Source organism: Pseudophryne corroboree, chromosome 4 (assembly GCF_028390025.1).
Source record: "Pseudophryne corroboree isolate aPseCor3 chromosome 4, aPseCor3.hap2, whole genome shotgun sequence".
Lineage (NCBI taxonomy): Eukaryota > Metazoa > Chordata > Amphibia > Anura > Myobatrachidae > Pseudophryne > Pseudophryne corroboree.
Genome location: NC_086447.1, coordinates 924,210,278 through 924,227,523, shown reverse-complemented (window position 1 = coordinate 924,227,523; position 17,246 = coordinate 924,210,278). Strand labels below are relative to the sequence as shown.

Here is a 17,246-nt window from a genome sequence, read left to right as displayed (position 1 = left end):
TAGTATCTCAATTAGATTTAACAGTCTACCTTTAAGCATGCATTTCCCGAAAACCTGGAGCAGCAAGGCAGCACGGATGGCGTAGTGGTTAGCATTACTACCTCACGGCACTGATGTCATATCACCCCTCAATAACGGAATGGGGCAGAGAGCAGTCAGACAGATAACACTGGTCAACTACATATACTTAGGCCACAGTCATGCTTACATCCACGTAGCAGAGGATGAATGGGTCCCACACTCCGGGGAACTGCGTGATCTCTCTGAAGGTGCTGCTGGCTTGTCTGAAGGAGCTGCACGCGTCCTGGGTGTGGGATGACTGGGACGCGTAGTCCATAGCTGGAAGACAATGATGTGCCCTTATATACACATGGCAATCTACTCCATATAACTGGGGATTGCCTGCGAGACTAGGAAATAATTAGTTTTACAAATTACCATCCTGAGTGACCGCAGAGATCTTCTTCTGCCAGGCCCGGTGGTCCAGTACTGCCCGGTAGGCTTGGATCAGCTTCAGAAGCTTGTCCTGGGAGATGGAGAGGCGTCCGAACCTCCAGCTCTCGGCAGCGGAGAGGATTCTGTAGGCTTCGTCGGTCCGACCGTTACACAGCAGGAAATACACCTGCTCCAGGATGATCTGCAACACACACAGGGCAACAATGCAATTTGTATCATCGCCAGGTACTAGCAATTCACTGTCACGGAGAAGTCACATTTGACAGTAGTCATCCCATTTCTGTCTCATCCTTGCCTTTACCATTGTATGGAGTGATCAGACATGGGAATATATTCTCTTTAAAATTTGTTTTATCATTTAAAAAACAAAACAAAACCCATTTACAATTTTCATTCTCCTCTGTTACCTCTTATACCAGCCGGTGTTACTATAGATCAATCTGCGGATGTTCTCTGCCTGATATTACACATAAAGGAAGTAGCAGACTGATGTTTTCACATTAAATTAAATTACTGAATATTGTACATAGTTCTCTGCCAAACACTGTACTATAAACGTTTTCCAGCGGACGTGACTGGGGAAGAGACAGACCCTGCCTGCGTTACAGCTGATGGTCTGCATAACAGATGGCGAGACCACACTACTCCTCTCTACCTTTCCGTTACACGACACATGATGTGGCAGCTGTTACTTGTTACATCATCGCGCTACATCTACTATCAGACGGGCAAAGAGGGACAGACCGATGCACTAAAGACTGCAAATGACTAAAGACCTCAAATACCCCGGGTGACAGCGCACGTTACACCCTGTGGGAGTGAATGTAGCCAGGCAACGAGAGCATGTATGTCCATACTCCAATGTAATGACATTAAGGAAGCTGTAAAGTTATTGAGTTAAGCGCATGTGGTTGTTCCCACCAATTGCGCTATTTACTCTTCTGCTTTACAAATGGTGAACTGTTCCCATCCCGGAAAAGTTCAGATGCGCCCAGGACACAATAAAAAGTAACCACTGATGCCCTCTCTGCTCTACAAGTGATCGCACAGAACTGACTGTGGAATGCTAGACATCAGGTGGTCTCCAATAACACCTGCTTCTTCTGCGCACCTCCATAGCAACCAGGACCCTGGGTTAGTGACCCGTTCTCTCAAGTGTAGACAGGGAGTTTTACTAAAAGGGGCCACGGACCTGGTGAATGAAGCCTAGCTATTCTTCTTCAAGCCAGAGTAGGGAAGTTATTTTGTCCACATAAAGCCTCATTATTTGCCCAGCAATGTGACTCCTGGAGTCCAGTTTGTAGCAGAGTGGTACTTAAGAAAAGATCAGACAGATTGGCGCTAAACGCTTGGGCACGGCAGGCCTGGTGACTCTTTGGTCTAAGTGGGTCTGCAGCCCAGTGGGGTCTGAGGACCGTCACGATCGGTGGACGTAGAAAACCAGCACGCTCAGAGGCCAGGAGTGTTCCAGCAGCTGACCAGGTCAATACCCGGAGGACGAGCCAGAAGAGGTTGTTGCATCAGGTCCAGTAGCACAAGAGCTGGCGGTAGTGCGCAGCCGCACACCCTGTGAGGGCCTCTGATACTGTCAGACCAGGATGCCTTGCAGGGCAATCTGCACATGTGCCCCGCCTGTTAAAGGTCAGAGGGCATGCTCCGATACTGCGCCAAGAACCCTATGCTAACAACCTGCATCCGGGGAGGTTAAGTTACCAAAAGAATAGAATTTAAATGAAAAGTATGGGCAGAGGACCACGTGGATACCTTACAAAGCCGCTCCGCATAGGCGCCACATCTAGCTGCCCAGGAGGTATGCAATGCTCTGGTGGAATGAACCTGGACAGAGGCAGGGGTAGGGAGAACCACCAGATCATAGGCCTGGAGCACAGTCAATCAAAGTCATCAAGCCAGGTCAACTTGATATCTGGCCAGTCTTGTTTAAGTCATACAGGACAAAAAGGGAGTCAGATTGATGCAAGTCCCTCGCCCTGTCCACTTAAATACAAAGGGCTCTCAACATCTAAGGAAGACTGCTCCAGTGAAGAAATTGGTTCTGGAAAGGAAGGAACGACAATTTCCTGGTTGATGCGGAACTAGGATAGACCTTTGGAAGGAAACCCAGGCACGGTCATGATGGAAAAGAAATAAGCGACAGGCTGACGGAATGGCGAGGAGGAAACCTGTCTTTAACGTAAGCCAGTGAAGGTTCACCGTATCCAAGGGCTCAAAATGGGAAGCCTGGAGGGCCAGAAGCACGAAACACAAGCCCCATGAAGCCACTGGAGGAATTAATGAAGGTTGAACGTGGAGGACACCTGGCATAAAGGTTTGTACGTCTGGCAACAGCACCACCTTATGCAGAAAAAGGACTGACAGGGCCGAAACCTGTACTTTAAAAATTGATGAACGATGAAGTCCCAAACCTATTCCCGCTTGTAAGAATGACAGAACCTGCAAGAGGCAGAAAGTGCAGGGATTGAACCCATGTACAGAACACCAATCACAGTAAGTATAGTACATGCGGGCCCAGGAGGCTTTCTGCCGTTAAGTAGAATTCTAACGACAACAGTCAATAACCCCATAGCTCTCAGAATGGATGTCTCAAGGGCCACCCCATCAAAGCAAGATAGGCCAGATCCGGGTGGAGGCACAGGTCCTGAGAATAAAAGATCAAGTGGAGAGGGAGATGCCACAGAGAGTCGATGGAGAGACCCAGAAAGTTGGTGTACCAAACCCTGCGCAGCCAGTCTGGAGTAAGGAGAACCACGGTTTCGCCCTCCAACTTCAACTTGCGGAGAATTCGCAGAATCATTGATATTGGAGGAAAGACGTAAATAAGCAGAAAGGCCCACCGAACAGCGTGGGCATCCACCAGAAGAGATCCCAGATCCCTGGTGCAAGAGCAGTAATTGGCATTTTGTGACTGTTTTGAGAGGCCATCATGTCGATGTCCAGATGACCACAGCGACGACCAGTAACTGAACGACCTGTGGCCCACACAAAGGTCCTGGTGGCTGGGAAAGTCAGTCTCCCAATTTTGGACTCTGGAAATGTAGACCGAAGGCAACACTCAGTCCACTGAGGAGTCCGTCACACCTCATAGCGATTCGATTGCAGGTGTCAACTTGATGGTTTATGTAGGCGACTATGGTGACATGGTCTGATTGGACTTTGACTGGCTTGCGCAGGAGAAGGGGCTTTGCCTTTGCCTTACAGAGAGCCCTGTATACCTCCCAGATGTCCAGAACATCGATTGGGAGGAGGTTCTCCTGAGACATCTACTGGCCCTGAAAGGTCTGATGGTAAGTCACTGCCCTACATACCGGAAGCCTGGAATTGGTAATGAGCAGGACTCAGTCCTGAACCTAGAAGGAGTGACCCATGTTCAAATGGGACTAGTGCAGCCAATACATCATGAGGGAGTGACGGACTCCCCAAGAAAGAATAATCTTCTGTGACTATAGATGCAGATAGGATTTATTCGAACTGGAGAGAACCGGGTGTGAAACTGGGCCTACTCAGCCATGTTGAGAGTAGAGACCAGAATGCAGAGGGCCTGCATGCAAAAATGGTTGGATACTTGGCGCACCCCAGGAACGCCCGAACCTTGCCTTGCATGGACTGCAGCTGGGAGGAACACCTCAGCAAGGCCCCCCAAGTGAAGCATCTCAGACAGAGCTACGGTGGGTTTCCACCAACGGTTGATCCAGTTGAAAGAAAGTGGTCCTTCTGTGAAGGAAGGAAAGCGGTCCTTGAGAAATTTCGACATTTCTAAATACTGCAAAAAGTTACGGAGTACAAGGCCTCTGAATATAGTGACCTTCTCTGAAGTTCTTACAGCACACGCGATTAGGGCAGTGTTGATCTGATGGGCTAGTAAGGGGCAGGTATCAGTGAGGGACACCTGCGGAGCAGTGGCTTGGTCATCTATATACATACTCGCAAGTCACTAAGTTTTAGAGGATTCATACGCCCACTTTTTAAGTCTAGTTTTTCAAGGGGCAGTTCAATAAACAAAGTACACTTGTATAAGAAAATCCTTAAAGTGCCGGTGGATTATTAGCCTTCCCTGTATTCTGCTTAGGTACATCCCAGGGTACTATCTGCCATGGGGAGAGAAAAAAAAACAATGGATTATACACACTGATTAATGCTTTGTTCAAGATACTCCATGGAAACCTATAGAATAACCTCCCAATTGTGTCTGTCCACGAAACAAGTTAAGGAAAGAAACACTCAAAAAAGACAAGGGGGGACAGCAGGAGCTGGGCTATATGCACCAGGTGTATGGTCCCATTTGGAAAAAGTCTACCCTTAGAAGAATCGGTGACTAACCCAGGGGAGACTGGCCATCATGGAGTATCTCAAAGACATGAAATTATCGGTGAGCATAATCCATTGTTTTCTAATACCTCTAGCCCACGGCGTTCCACTTACACCTTCATACTATTATTCTTCCATGTGATCTAGGGCTACTCTACCCCTCAATTGCTATCAGAGAGCGAGCAAATGTGCTTTGGAATGTTTCTCTTGGCTAACTGCGTGGATCCCTGTAAACCTGAGGAGCTGACAATCAACAAGTGCGACAGATGAGATACCATAACAGCATAAAGTGAAACAACAACCCACACTCAACCGGGTGCGGATCATTAGGTCGACAATGTTTAGGTAGACCACTATAGGTCGACAGTCACTAGGTCGACAGGGTTTCTGGGTCGACATGTGCTAGGTCAAAAGGTCGACATGAGTTTTTTGGGTCGTTTTCTTCGTAGAGTGACCGGGAACCCCAATTAGTGCACTGTGTCCCCTTGCATGGCTCGCTTCCCTCGGCATGCTTCGGGCAAGGTGCCTCACTTCCCTCGGCACAGATTACCATTCCAATCGTAGTCCACGTGGATCATTAAGTATGAAAAAAAAAAAACTTTAAAAAACAACAACTCAGGTCGACCTTTTGACCTGTCGACCTAACACATGTCGACCTGGAAACCCTGTCGACCTATAGTGGTCGACCTAGACAGTGTCGATCTTCAGACCGGATCCCCACTCAACCACCTCTTGCAACATGTTACCAAGTACTTCAGTATAACAGAACTGATTAAAGCTCTTCATTAGGATTATATTGGGCAGAATTTATTTTAAGTCCCTTGCTTATTAAAAATGCAAAACATTTAGCATTTATACATCTAAAGAGTGATTTGGAAGGAAAGAGGCAGAGGTGTGGGGATATTTGGCAGACATAAAGGCCGTGTGTAATGAGCGACAGCAGCTTTGCCAGCACTAGTGGAAAACATTGGGTGTGTTGTAATTACACATGCAGAAAAAGCAGGAACTCAATAATGTGTATCCTGGATAAACAAGATAATCTGAGAACACACAAGACACCACAGACTCTGTAACCAACCTACGAGAATAAATAACATTAACCTGCGCGCACCTGTGTGTTAGCTTAGTCAGTAATGCTCGTGGCAAATGAAAGGCGGCTACATGGGCAAGCTTAGGGTGGGAATGGGGCGGATTAAAGATGGAAGACTGGAACCAATTACTGCACAGGGCTCACCTGGAGATAGTTCTTCACGCCAATATTCTTCATGGTTTCATGGAATAAATGGATCTCGTCAGATGTGCCGCCCGGGTGATTTAACAGGATCTCGCTCCCGAGCCGCCAAATGGCCTGTGAACATGAATGGCGTATTGTATACTCAAACCTTCTCGCACAATGAAACATAAACTGGGCGTTACACTCAACGTTTAATTATCTGTGTTCTACAAAATGTTCTGCAAGTTAAAGACAGTAGCCCAGGTACGGATTCAACGTTATAGGAAATTAGACGCCAACCTGTGTGTACGGGCAGATGGCAACGCCAAGGCATTAAGAGCCTAATTCAGGCTGGATCGCAAATCGCGGTCCATCCGGAATCTTTACGTTTTGGCCTGCGGGTGCATGCACAGTGCCCGTCCTGGCCGCACTTTCTGCGGGGGGTGGGGGGTGCAGAAATTGTGATCGCCTCTGCCTGCCAATCAGGTGATCGCAAGGCGACAACTCTCCATTTCCAGGGAGGAGACGGAGCATTGTGTTGCGGGGCGGTGCGACGCGAACTGGGGGGGGGGGGGGGGGGGGGGGGCGGAGGCGGATGCACGGGGGCATGATCACGGCGGCTGCGTGCCGGCAGGAGGCTCCCACAGTTTCTGCTAACAAGCAGAAATTGTGAACACTTCGCAATTTCTGCTTGTTGAAGTGGGAGGGCCTCCGGTCAGCATGCTGGGCGGCCTTGCCCAGCAATGGATGGCCCCCAGCATGCGGTCCAAATGATTAATTAGCAGCATCCGCTATCCTTACTGAATTAGGCCCTTAGTCAATAATCAAATCCGTTTATGTGCTGCATTCATTAAATGGTCACTGCGTGTATAATATATATTTTGTTTTCTATTTATGTATTGGTCATTTTATCAAAATGTTTTTCTCTAGCATCCATAAGGGATATTGGGGGAGACTTAGTACGATGGGGTATAGACGGGGTCCAAAGAAGCCGGTGCACTTTAAATTTCTTCACTGGGTGTGCTGGCTCCTCCCCTCTATGCCCCTCCCACAGGCAGTTTAGAAAAAAGTGCCCTCAGGAGAGGATGCGCACTCCGCAGCTCCAGAGAGTTTTCTTCAGTTTCTTTTCATTGTTTGTTATTTTTGGTATGCTGTTTGGGCAACAGCATACCTGCACCGTGGGAGTTAGGGGGGGAGGCAGTCACCAGCCTTGCGAGGTGCAGAGCCGCTTCCCCGCTGCAGGACCACCGTCCCGAGGGGTTGTTGTTCAGCAGGGCACTGCGACTTGGCTGTCACAGCCGCAGCCCGCCACACACCCCTAACACTGCCTGAAGGTGACGTCTAAGGAGAGTACAAACTGGGGGGCCCCACTAGGGGGGTTCCCCGGTTCAAAGTGCGGATGAACGCGGGCGCGGCATACGGGACTCTCCTGGGTGGGTCCCGCTAGAGCCCCCCGTGTAGACTGGCTATAAATCGCTTGAACTAGCACTTGTGTGATCTTTTTAAGCTAAACGGAGACATTGCCAGTATAAATATACACTGTAGCTCCGGCGCCATTAGGGGGAGGAGCTACCTCAGAGCGGGACCAGAAGCATTTTGGCACCTTCCTCTGCTTACTGCAGCCACAGACAGCACACACAGCGCTTCCTGCCTCACAAGACACACTGGAAAACTGGTACAGGGTGTAGCAAATGGGGGAGAGACGCTATTGTACACTATCTGGGTCCTCTACAAGACAGAGTTTACTAGTGTTTACTGTGATATAGGGAGCTGACAACCTCACTGGGGCTGTGCAGCTAGGGGTGTGCTGGTGTCCCTCTCTCTCTGTGTCTCCTCCCACATACAGTAGGGCAGGCTTGCTAATATTACTGTCTGTGTGTATATGTATGTTATCGTGCTTACTGTGAAACATGGGTAAACACAAACTGTGCGGTATATGCCACACCACATGGCTAGGGTCTCTTAAAAGTAGGATGTCTGATATGTCATCACAACTCACTGCTAATGTGCAGAAAACTACAGCAGGCTGTTGCAGATTTAGCTGCTAGGGCAGATGTTACACAGCCCCCCCCCCCCCCTCTCATGTAGGACCACAGAAGCGTGGTTTGCCTGCTCTACTATCTGAAAAGCTCCCTCTAGAGGACACTGCGTCACAGCAGTCATTTTTCTTTACACTAAACAAGCCTAATGTCACTTTCCCTGAGTCTGCAGAGTTAGATGACCTGTTCAAGCTGGCCTGGAAAAATCCAGCCGAAAAATTTCAAGTGTCAAAAAAGTTTTTGCGCACTTTTCCGTTTGCTTCTGAAGGTAGGACATTTTGGGAGGAACCCCCGGAGGTTTATTTGTCAGTCTCTCGCCTGTCCGAAAAGGCGGTGCTGCCTGCCCTGGGCTCCTTTACCATAAAGGATCCTGGAGATAGATATGAGCGTAGCTTCTATTTTCCTATTTACATGGCAGCGGGTGTCTCGCAACGACCGGACATTGCAGGTTGCTGGAAGACCTATGCCATTCATTCCTGGGCCACTGAAATTCAGGAGGGCCTCTCCGGGAATATGCCTCTGGTCACTATGGTGACCCTCATTGAGCACATTCAGGACACTACCCGCGTCCTGTTCGATTCGCTTAAGGAGATGGGCAATATTAATGCTAGGACTTCTGCCATGGCAGTGTCAGCGCGCAGGGCCTTGTGGTTGCGTCAGTGGATAGCGGACACGGAATCCAAACGCAGTGTGGAAACCCTCCCCTTTTCAGGGGAATGGCTCTTTTGGGTTGAGTTGGATACATGGATTTCCAAAGTTACGGCTAGGAAATCCACGTTTCTCCCCTCTGGGGCCCCGCCGGCGAGACGCTCCTACCCGGCCCCGTCTGTCCAGTTCTTTCGGTCTAATAGATTTTGATCTAAGGCCAGAGGTGCCTTGAATGCGGCTAAAGGCACCAGAGGTAAGCCCAGAAAGCCTGCATGCACCAGCTCTCAGGAACAGACCACCAGTTCTGCTTCCACTAAGGCCTCAGCATGACGGTGCCCACCCACCCCGAGGGGATCTTGAGGTGGGAGCTCGACCGCGCCACTTCAGCCGCGTCTGGGAGGCTTCCTGCCAGAATACCTGGGTCAGGGATCTCGTTTCTCAAGGCTACATGCTGGAGATAGACAGTGCTCCTCCCAAACGATTTTTCAAATCAGGCTTAGCAGCTTTGGAAGATATGCGGGTTACATTGCAACAGGCCATCCTAAAGTTGGTCCAGTCCCACGTCATTGTTCCAGTACCTATACTACAACGAGGCAAGGGTTATTACTCCAACCTGTTTGTGGTTCCGAAACCAGATGGTTCGGTAAAAATAAGATTTTACTTACCGGTAAATCTATTTCTCGTAGTCCGTAGTGGATGCTGGGGACTCCGTAAGGACCATGGGGATAGACGGGCTCCGCAGGAGACATGGGCACTCTAAGAAAGAATTTAGGTTCTGGTGTGCACTGGCTCCTCCCTCTATGCCCCTCCAACAGACCTCAGTTAGAGAAACTGTGCCCAGAAGAGCTGACAGTACAAGGAAAGGATTTTGGTTATCCAGGGTAAGATTCATACCAGCCACACCAATCACACCGTATAACATGTAAAACAACCAGTTAACAGTATGAACAACAACAGAGCATCAGGTCCACCCTGATGCAACCATAACATAACCCTTATTGCAGCAATAACTATATACAAGTATTGCAGAAGAATTCCGCACTCGGGACGGGCGCCCAGCATCCACTACGGACTACGAGAAATAGATTTACCGGTAAGTAAAATCTTATTTTCTCTAACGTCCTAGTGGATGCTGGGGACTCCGTAAGGACCATGGGGATTATACCAAAGCTCCCAAACGGGCGGGAGAGTGCGGATGACTCTGCAGCACCGATTGAGCAAACACCAGGTCCTCCTTAGCCAGGGTATCAAACTTGTAGAACTTTGCAAAAGTGTTTGAACCTGACCAATTAGCTGCTCGGCAAAGCTGTAATGCCGAGACCCCTCGGGCAGCCGCCCAAGAAGAGCCCACCTTCCTAGTGGAATGGACCTTAACTGATTTTGGCAGCGGCAATCCAGCTGCAGAATGAGCCTGCTGAATCGTGTTACAGATCCAGCGAGCAATAGTTTGCTTTGAAGCAGGAGCACCAAGCTTGTTGGAAGCATACAGGATAAACAAAGACTCTGTTTTCCTGACCCAAGCCGTTCTGGCTACATAAACCTTCAAAGCCCTGACCACATCAAGTAACTCGGAATCCTCCAAGCCAGTAGTAGCCACAGGCACCACAATAGGTTGGTTTATATGAAAGGATGAAACCACTTTCAACAGAAATTGTGAACGGGTCCGCAATTCTGCTCTATTCGCATGGAAAACCAGATAGGGGCTTTTATGTGACAAAGCCGCCAACTCTGACACACGCCTAGCCGAAGCCAAGGCTAATAGCATTACCACCTTCCACGTGAGATATTTCAACTCCACCGTTTTGAGTGGTGCAAACCAGTGGGATTTCAGGAAACTCAACACCACGTTAAGATCCCAAGGTGCAACTGGAGGCACAAAAGGGGGCTGAATATGCAGCACTCCCTTTACAAACGTCTGAACTTCAGGTAGAGAAGCCAACTCCTTTTGAAAGAAAATGGATAGGGCCGAAATCTGGACCTTAATGGAACCCAATTTTAGGCCCAAATTCACTCCGGACTGTAGGAAGTGAAGGAAACGGCCCAGCTGGAATTCCTCCGTAGGAGCATTCCTGGCCTCACACCAAGCAACATATTTCCGCCATATACGGTGATAATGTTGAGCTGTCACGTCCTTCCTAGCCTTTATCAGCGTAGGAATGACCTCATCCGGAATGCCTTTCTCTGCTAGGATCTGGCGTGCAACCGCCATGTCGTCAAACGCAGCTGCGGTAAGTCTTGGAACAGACAGGGCCCCTGTTGCAACAAGTCCTGTCTTAGAGGAAGAGGCCACGGGTCCTCTGTGAGCATTTCTTGCAGATCTGGATACCAAGTCCTTCGTGGCCAATCTGGAACAATGAGTATTGTTATCACTCCTCTTTTTCTTATTATCCTCAGCACCTTGGGTATGAGAGGAAGAGGAGGAAATACATAGACCGACTGGAACACCCACGGTGTCACCAGGGCGTCTACAGCTATCGCCTGAGGGTCTCTTGACCTGGCGCAATACCTCTGTAGCTTTTTGTTGAGGCGGGATGCCATCATGTCCACCTGTGGCAATTCCCACCGACTTGTAATCTGTGCGAAGACTTCCTGATGAAGTCCCCACTCTCCCAGGTGGAGGTCGTGTCTGCTGAGGAAGTTTGCTTCCCAGTTGTCCACTCCCGGGATGAACACTGCTGACAGTGCGCTTAAGTGATTCTCCGCCCAGCGAAGAATTCTGGTGGCTTCCGCCATCGCCACTCTGCTCCTTGTGCCGCCTTGTCGGTTTACATGAGCCACTGCGGTGATGTTGTCTGATTGAATCAGCACCGGTTGGTCGTGAAGATGGGGCTCCGCTTGACGCAGGGCGTTGTATATGGCCCTTAGTTCCAGGATGATGATGTGGGGTGAAGTCCCTGTGTGACTGCACCCCAACCTCGGAGGCTTGCGTCCGTGGTCACCAGGACCCAGTCCTGAATGCCGAATCTGCGGCCCTCGAGAAGGTGAGCGCTCTGCAGCCACCACAGGAGTGACACCCTGGCCCTGGGGGACAGGGGGATTAACCGATGCATCTGAAGATGTGATCCGGACCACTTGTCCAGTAAGTCCCATTGAAAAGTCCTCGCATGGAACCTGCCGAAGGGAATGGCCTCGTATGATGCCACCATCTTTCCCAGGACTCGAGTGCAGTGATGCACTGACACCTGTTTTGGTTTTAATAGGTTCCTGACCAGTGTCATGAGTTCCTGAGCTTTCTCCATCGGGAGATAAACCCTTTTCTGGTCTGTGTCTAGAATCATGCCCAGGAAAGGCAGACGAGTCGTAGGAACCAACTGCGGCTTTGGAATATTCAGAATCCAGCCGTGTTGCCGTAACACTTCCAGAGAAAGTGCTACGCTGATCAGCAACTGCTCTCTTGATCTCGCTTTTATGAGGAGATTGTCCAAGTATGGGATAATTGTGACTCCTTGCTTTTGCAGGAGTACCAACATTTCCGCCATTACCTTGGTAAATATTCTCGGTGCCGTGGAGAGACCAAACGGCAACGTCTGAAATTGGTAATGACAATCCTGTACCACAAATCTGAGGTACGCCTGATGAGGTGGATAAATGGGGACATGAAGGTATGCATCCTTTATGTCCAGAGACACCATAAAATCCCCCCCTTCCAGGCTTGCGATGACCGCTCTCAGCGATTCCATCTTGAACTTGAACCTTTTCAGGTATATGTTCAGGGATTTTAAATTCAATATGGGTCTGACCGAACCGTCCGGTTTCGGGACTTGTTGAAGGAGGGGAACCTTGACCACCACCTGTTGAAGATACAATTTGTGAATTGCAGTTAACACTATTTTCCTCTCGTGGGGGAAGATGGCAGGGCCGATTTGAGGTATCGGTGAGGGGGCATCTCCTCGAATTCCAGCTTGTATCCCTGAGACACAATATCTATTGCCCAGGGATCCAACTGGGAGTGAACCCACTTGTGGCTGAAATTTCGAAGACGTGCCCCCACCGGGCCTAGCTCCGCCTGTGGAGCCCCAGCGTCATGCGGTGGATTTTGTAGAGGCCGGGGAGGACTTCTGTTCCTGGGAACTAGCTGTGTTGTGCAGCTTCTTTCCTCTGCCCCTGCCTCTGGCAAGAAAGGACGCACCTCGAACTTTCTTGTTTTTCTGTGATCGAAAGGACTGCATTTGATAATACGGTGCTCTCTTAGGCTGTGAGGAAATATATGGCAAAAAATTTGACTTTCCAGAAGTAGCTGTGGAGACCAGGTCCGAGAGACCCTCCCCCAAACAATTCCTCACCCTTGTAAGGTAAAACCTCCATATGCCTTTTTGAGTCGGCATCACCTGTCCATTGCCGAGTCCACAGGACCCTTCTGGCAGAAATTGACATAGCATTTATTCTAGAACCCAGTAGACTAATGTCTCTTTGAGCATCTCTCATATATAGGACAGCGTCTTTAATATGCCCCAAGGTCAACAATATAGTACCCTTGTCTAAGGTATCAATTTCCTCAGATAAGGTATCCGTCCATGCTGCTACAGCACTACACACCCAGGCCGACGCGGTCGCCGGCCTCAGTAAGGTACCTGAATGTGTATAAATGGACTTCAGGGTAACCTCCTGTCTGCGATCCGCAGCATGTTTGAGGGTAGCCGTACCCTGTGACGGCAGGGCTAGCTTCTTGGATAAGCGTGTTAAAGCTTTGTCCACCTTAGGGGAGGATTCCCAGCGTAACATGTCCGTTGGCGGGAAAGGATACGCCATAAGAATCCTTTTGGAAATCTGCAGTTTTTTATCTGGAGATTCCCAAGCCTTTTCACATAACTCATTTAGCTCATGTGAGGGGGGAAAGGTTACCTCCGGCTTCTTTTCCCCATACATATGTACCCTCTTGTCAGGGACTGGGGTTTCCTCTGTGATGTGCAACACATCCTTAATTGCTATAATCATATAACGGATGGATTTAGCCAATTTTGGCTGTAACTTTGCATCATCGTAATCGACACTGGAGTCAGAATCCATGTCGGTATCTGTGTCAACAATTTGGGATAGTGGGCGCTTCTGAGACCCTGACAGCCTCTGCGACATAGGATCAGGCACGGGTTGGGACCCTGACTGTCCTGAGGCTTCAGCTTTTTCTAACCTTTTATGCAAGGAATTAACATTATCATTTAAAACCTTCCACATATCCATCCAATCAGGTGTCGGCGCCGTCGGCGGAGACACCACATTAATTTGCTCCCGCTCTGCTTCCACATAGCCTTCCTCATCAGACATGTCGACACAAGCGTACAGACACACCACACACACACACACCACACACACACACACAGGGAATGCCCTTTTTGAAGACAGTTCCCCCACAAGGCCCTTAGGAGAGACAGAGAGAGAGTATGCCAGCACACACCCCAGCGCTATAAACCCAGGAATAACACAGTAACTTAATGTTAACCCAGTAGCTGCTGTTTTATATTGTTTTTGCACATAATTATGTGCCCCCCCCTCTCTTTTTATCCTCTTCTACCGTGTATCTGCAAGGGAGAGCCTGGGGAGCTTCCTCTCAGCGGAGCTGTGGAGAAAAAATGGCGCTGGTGAGGGCTGAGGAAGAAGCCCCGCCCCCTCGGCGGGGGCTTCTGTCCCGCTTAAATATAGAATTTTTGGTGGGGGCTCATACATATATACAGTGCCCAGCTCCTGCGCCCTGCACCCTTACAGTGACCGGAGTATGTGAGGTGTGTGGGAGCAATGGCGCACAGCTGCAGTGCTGTGCATTACCTCAGTGAAGAACACGGAGTCTTCTGTCGCCTGTGAAGTCTTCTTGCTTCTCATACTCACCCGGCTTCTGTCTTCCGGCTCTGCGAGGGGGACGGCGGCGCGGCTCTGGGATCGGACAGCGAGGGTGAGATCCTGCGTACGATCCCTCTGGAGCTAATGGTGTCCAGTAGCCTAAGAAGCAGGACCTAGCTTCAGAGAGTAGGGCTGCTTCTCTCCCCTCAGTCCCACGATGCAGGGAGTCTGTTGCCAGCAGAGCTCCCTGAAAATAAAAAACCTAACAAAATACTTTCTCAGCAAACTCAGGAGAGCTCACTGAAAAGCACCCAGCTCGTCTGGGCACAGTATCAAACTGAGGTCTGGAGGAGGGGCATAGAGGGAGGAGCCAGTGCACACCAGAACCTAAATTCTTTCTTAAAGTGCCCATGTCTCCTGTGGAGCCCGTCTATCCCCATGGTCCTTACGGAGTCCCCAGCATCCACTAGGACATTAGAGAAAACCATTTTGAATCTAGTCCTTGAATCCTTACCTGAAGGTGTTCAAATTCAAAATGGAATCCTTGTGAGCAGCGATTGCAGGCCTGGAAGAACACGAATTCATGGTTTCCTTGGATATCAAGGACGCCTACCATCATATTCTGATTTGGCCACCTCATCAGGTGAACCTGAGGTTTGCCCTGCTGGACGATCACTACCAATTCCAGGCACTGCACTTCGGCCTGTCCACAGCTCTGAGGGTGTTCACGAAGGTGATGGCGGAGATGATGTTACAGCTCTGGGGCCAGGGAGTCAATATTGTCCCTTACCTGGACGATCTTCTGATCAAAGCAAGATCCAGGGAACTTTTGTTGCTCCATATCGACCGCACTATCCAACTTGTCACACCATGGGTGGATCCTGAACTTACAGAAGTCCCACCTGGAGCCGACTCAGTGGCACCTGTTCCTGGGGACGTGGCTGGATACTGTGGCCCAGATGGTGTTCCTTCCAGAAGACAAGGTTGAGAATACTTCAGGAGATGGTCCGCATGGTGCTCCGACCTACTCGAGTGTCCATCCATATTTGCATAAGATTGTTGGGAAAGATGGTCGCCTCATATGAGGCGATCCAATATGGGAGGTTCCATGCCAGGACTTTTCAGTTGGATCTCCTGAGCAAATGCTCCGGATACCATCTTCAGATGCACCGGATGATACGGCTGTCACCTCAGGCCAGGATTTCCCTCCTGCGGTGGCTGCAATCCTCCAATCTCCCGGAAGGCCGGAGTTTCGTGATTCAGGATTGGATCCTCCTCACAACGGATGAGAGTTTGAGAGAATGGGGAGCTGTCACCCAAGGGGCGCAATTCCAGGGCAGGTGGCCAGCCCACGAAGCCCTCCTTCCGATCAACATTCTGAAACGTCAGGCGATCTACAATGCTCTGCTTCAGACTTCTCCTCTACTCAAGGATCACGCAATCCAAGTGCAGTCGGACAACGCAACAGAAGTGGCGTACATCAATCAGCAAGGAGGAACAAAAAGCAGAGCCAGCACGCGAGACGTGTCAAGAATACTCTTCTAGGCGGAAAGAAATGCAAGAGTAATTGTAAGCAATTTTCATTCCGGGTGTGGACAACTGGGAAGCGTACTTTCTGAGTCGTCACGATCTCCACCCGGGGGAGTGGGGTCTCCACCATCAGGTGTTCCAACAGATCATCCGGTGGGGCTGCCCGCAGATAGACATGATGGCTTCTCGTCTCAAGAAGCTTCATTGGTATCGCTCACGAACCAGGGACCCTCAGGCGAGGGCAGTAGATGCACTGACGTCGCCTAGGCCTTACCGGCTGGTCTACCTGTATCCTCCGATTCCGTTGCTCCCAAGGGTGCTCAAGCTCATCCGACATCAGGGAGTCCTGATCAATCAATTCTGATTGCACCAGATTGGCCTCGGAGGGTGTGGTATGCGGATCTTCTGGACATGTCCGTCGAAGACCCTTGGCCTCTTCCTCTCAGAAGAGATCTTCTTCAACAAGGACCGTTCGTCTACCCGGACTTACGGCGACTTCGTTTGACGGCATGGAGGTTGAGCGGAACATCCTAGCTCACAAGGACCTTTCCAAGAAGGTTATTGAAACCATGGTTCAGGCCAGGAAGACTGACGTCAAACACTATCATCATATCTGGAGGAGATAGGTCTCTTGGTCAAGGAACACACGTATCTGCCTGCGGAGTTCCACTTGGGACGCTTCTTACGTTTACTGCAGACTGGTGTGGATAAAGGCTTATGTCTGGGTTCCATTAAGGTCCAGATTTCAGCTCTCTCCATTTTCTTCCAGAAGAAATTGGCAGTGTTGCCAGAAGTTCAGACCTTCTTGCAAGGGGTACTCCACATACAACCTCCTTATGTGCTGCCTACGGCACCCTGGGATTTGAATGTGGTGTTGGAATTTCTACAGTCCTCCTGGTTTGAGCCTCCGATGACGGTAGAAGACGAGTACCTCACGTGAAAGACGGTGATGTTACTGGCCCTGGCTTCATCTCGTTTCTCAACATGTCTCAGAATTGGGGGCCTTATCGTGTAAAAGTCCGTACTTGGTCTTTTACGAGGATAGAGCGGGGCTCCGGACTAGACAGCGGTTCCTGCCAAAGGCTGTCTCCGCGTTTCACCTGCATCAACCTATTGTTGTTTCGTCCAGTTCTGACACTTCTGCTCCTCCGGAGGCATTGGATGCTGTGCGTGCCTAGCAAATCTATGTCAAGCGAACAGCTCAGATCAGAAAGACGGATTCTTTGTTCGTGCTCTATGATGCGCAGAAAAAAGGTTGGATTAGG

At 49.8% G+C, this 17,246-nt stretch overlaps 1 protein-coding gene across 4 annotated transcripts in view; it reads right to left on the bottom strand.

Annotated features, from left to right (window-relative positions):
- Window positions 1–17,246, bottom strand: part of TAF1A (TATA-box binding protein associated factor, RNA polymerase I subunit A) — a 112,600-nt gene that overhangs the window by 52,004 nt on the left and 43,350 nt on the right. For all 4 annotated transcript variants that reach the window (XR_010176265.1, XM_063919041.1, XM_063919042.1 and 1 more), the window contains 3 exons: window positions 6,014–6,127; window positions 439–637; window positions 209–339 (listed from right to left, as the gene is read on the bottom strand). Coding sequence is in view for 3 of the 4 variants with exons in the window: in XM_063919041.1 (XP_063775111.1) it covers window positions 209–339; window positions 439–637; window positions 6,014–6,127 (444 nt within the window). In the remaining variant the exon portion in view is untranslated. The remainder of the gene's footprint in view (window positions 1–208; window positions 340–438; window positions 638–6,013; window positions 6,128–17,246) is intronic.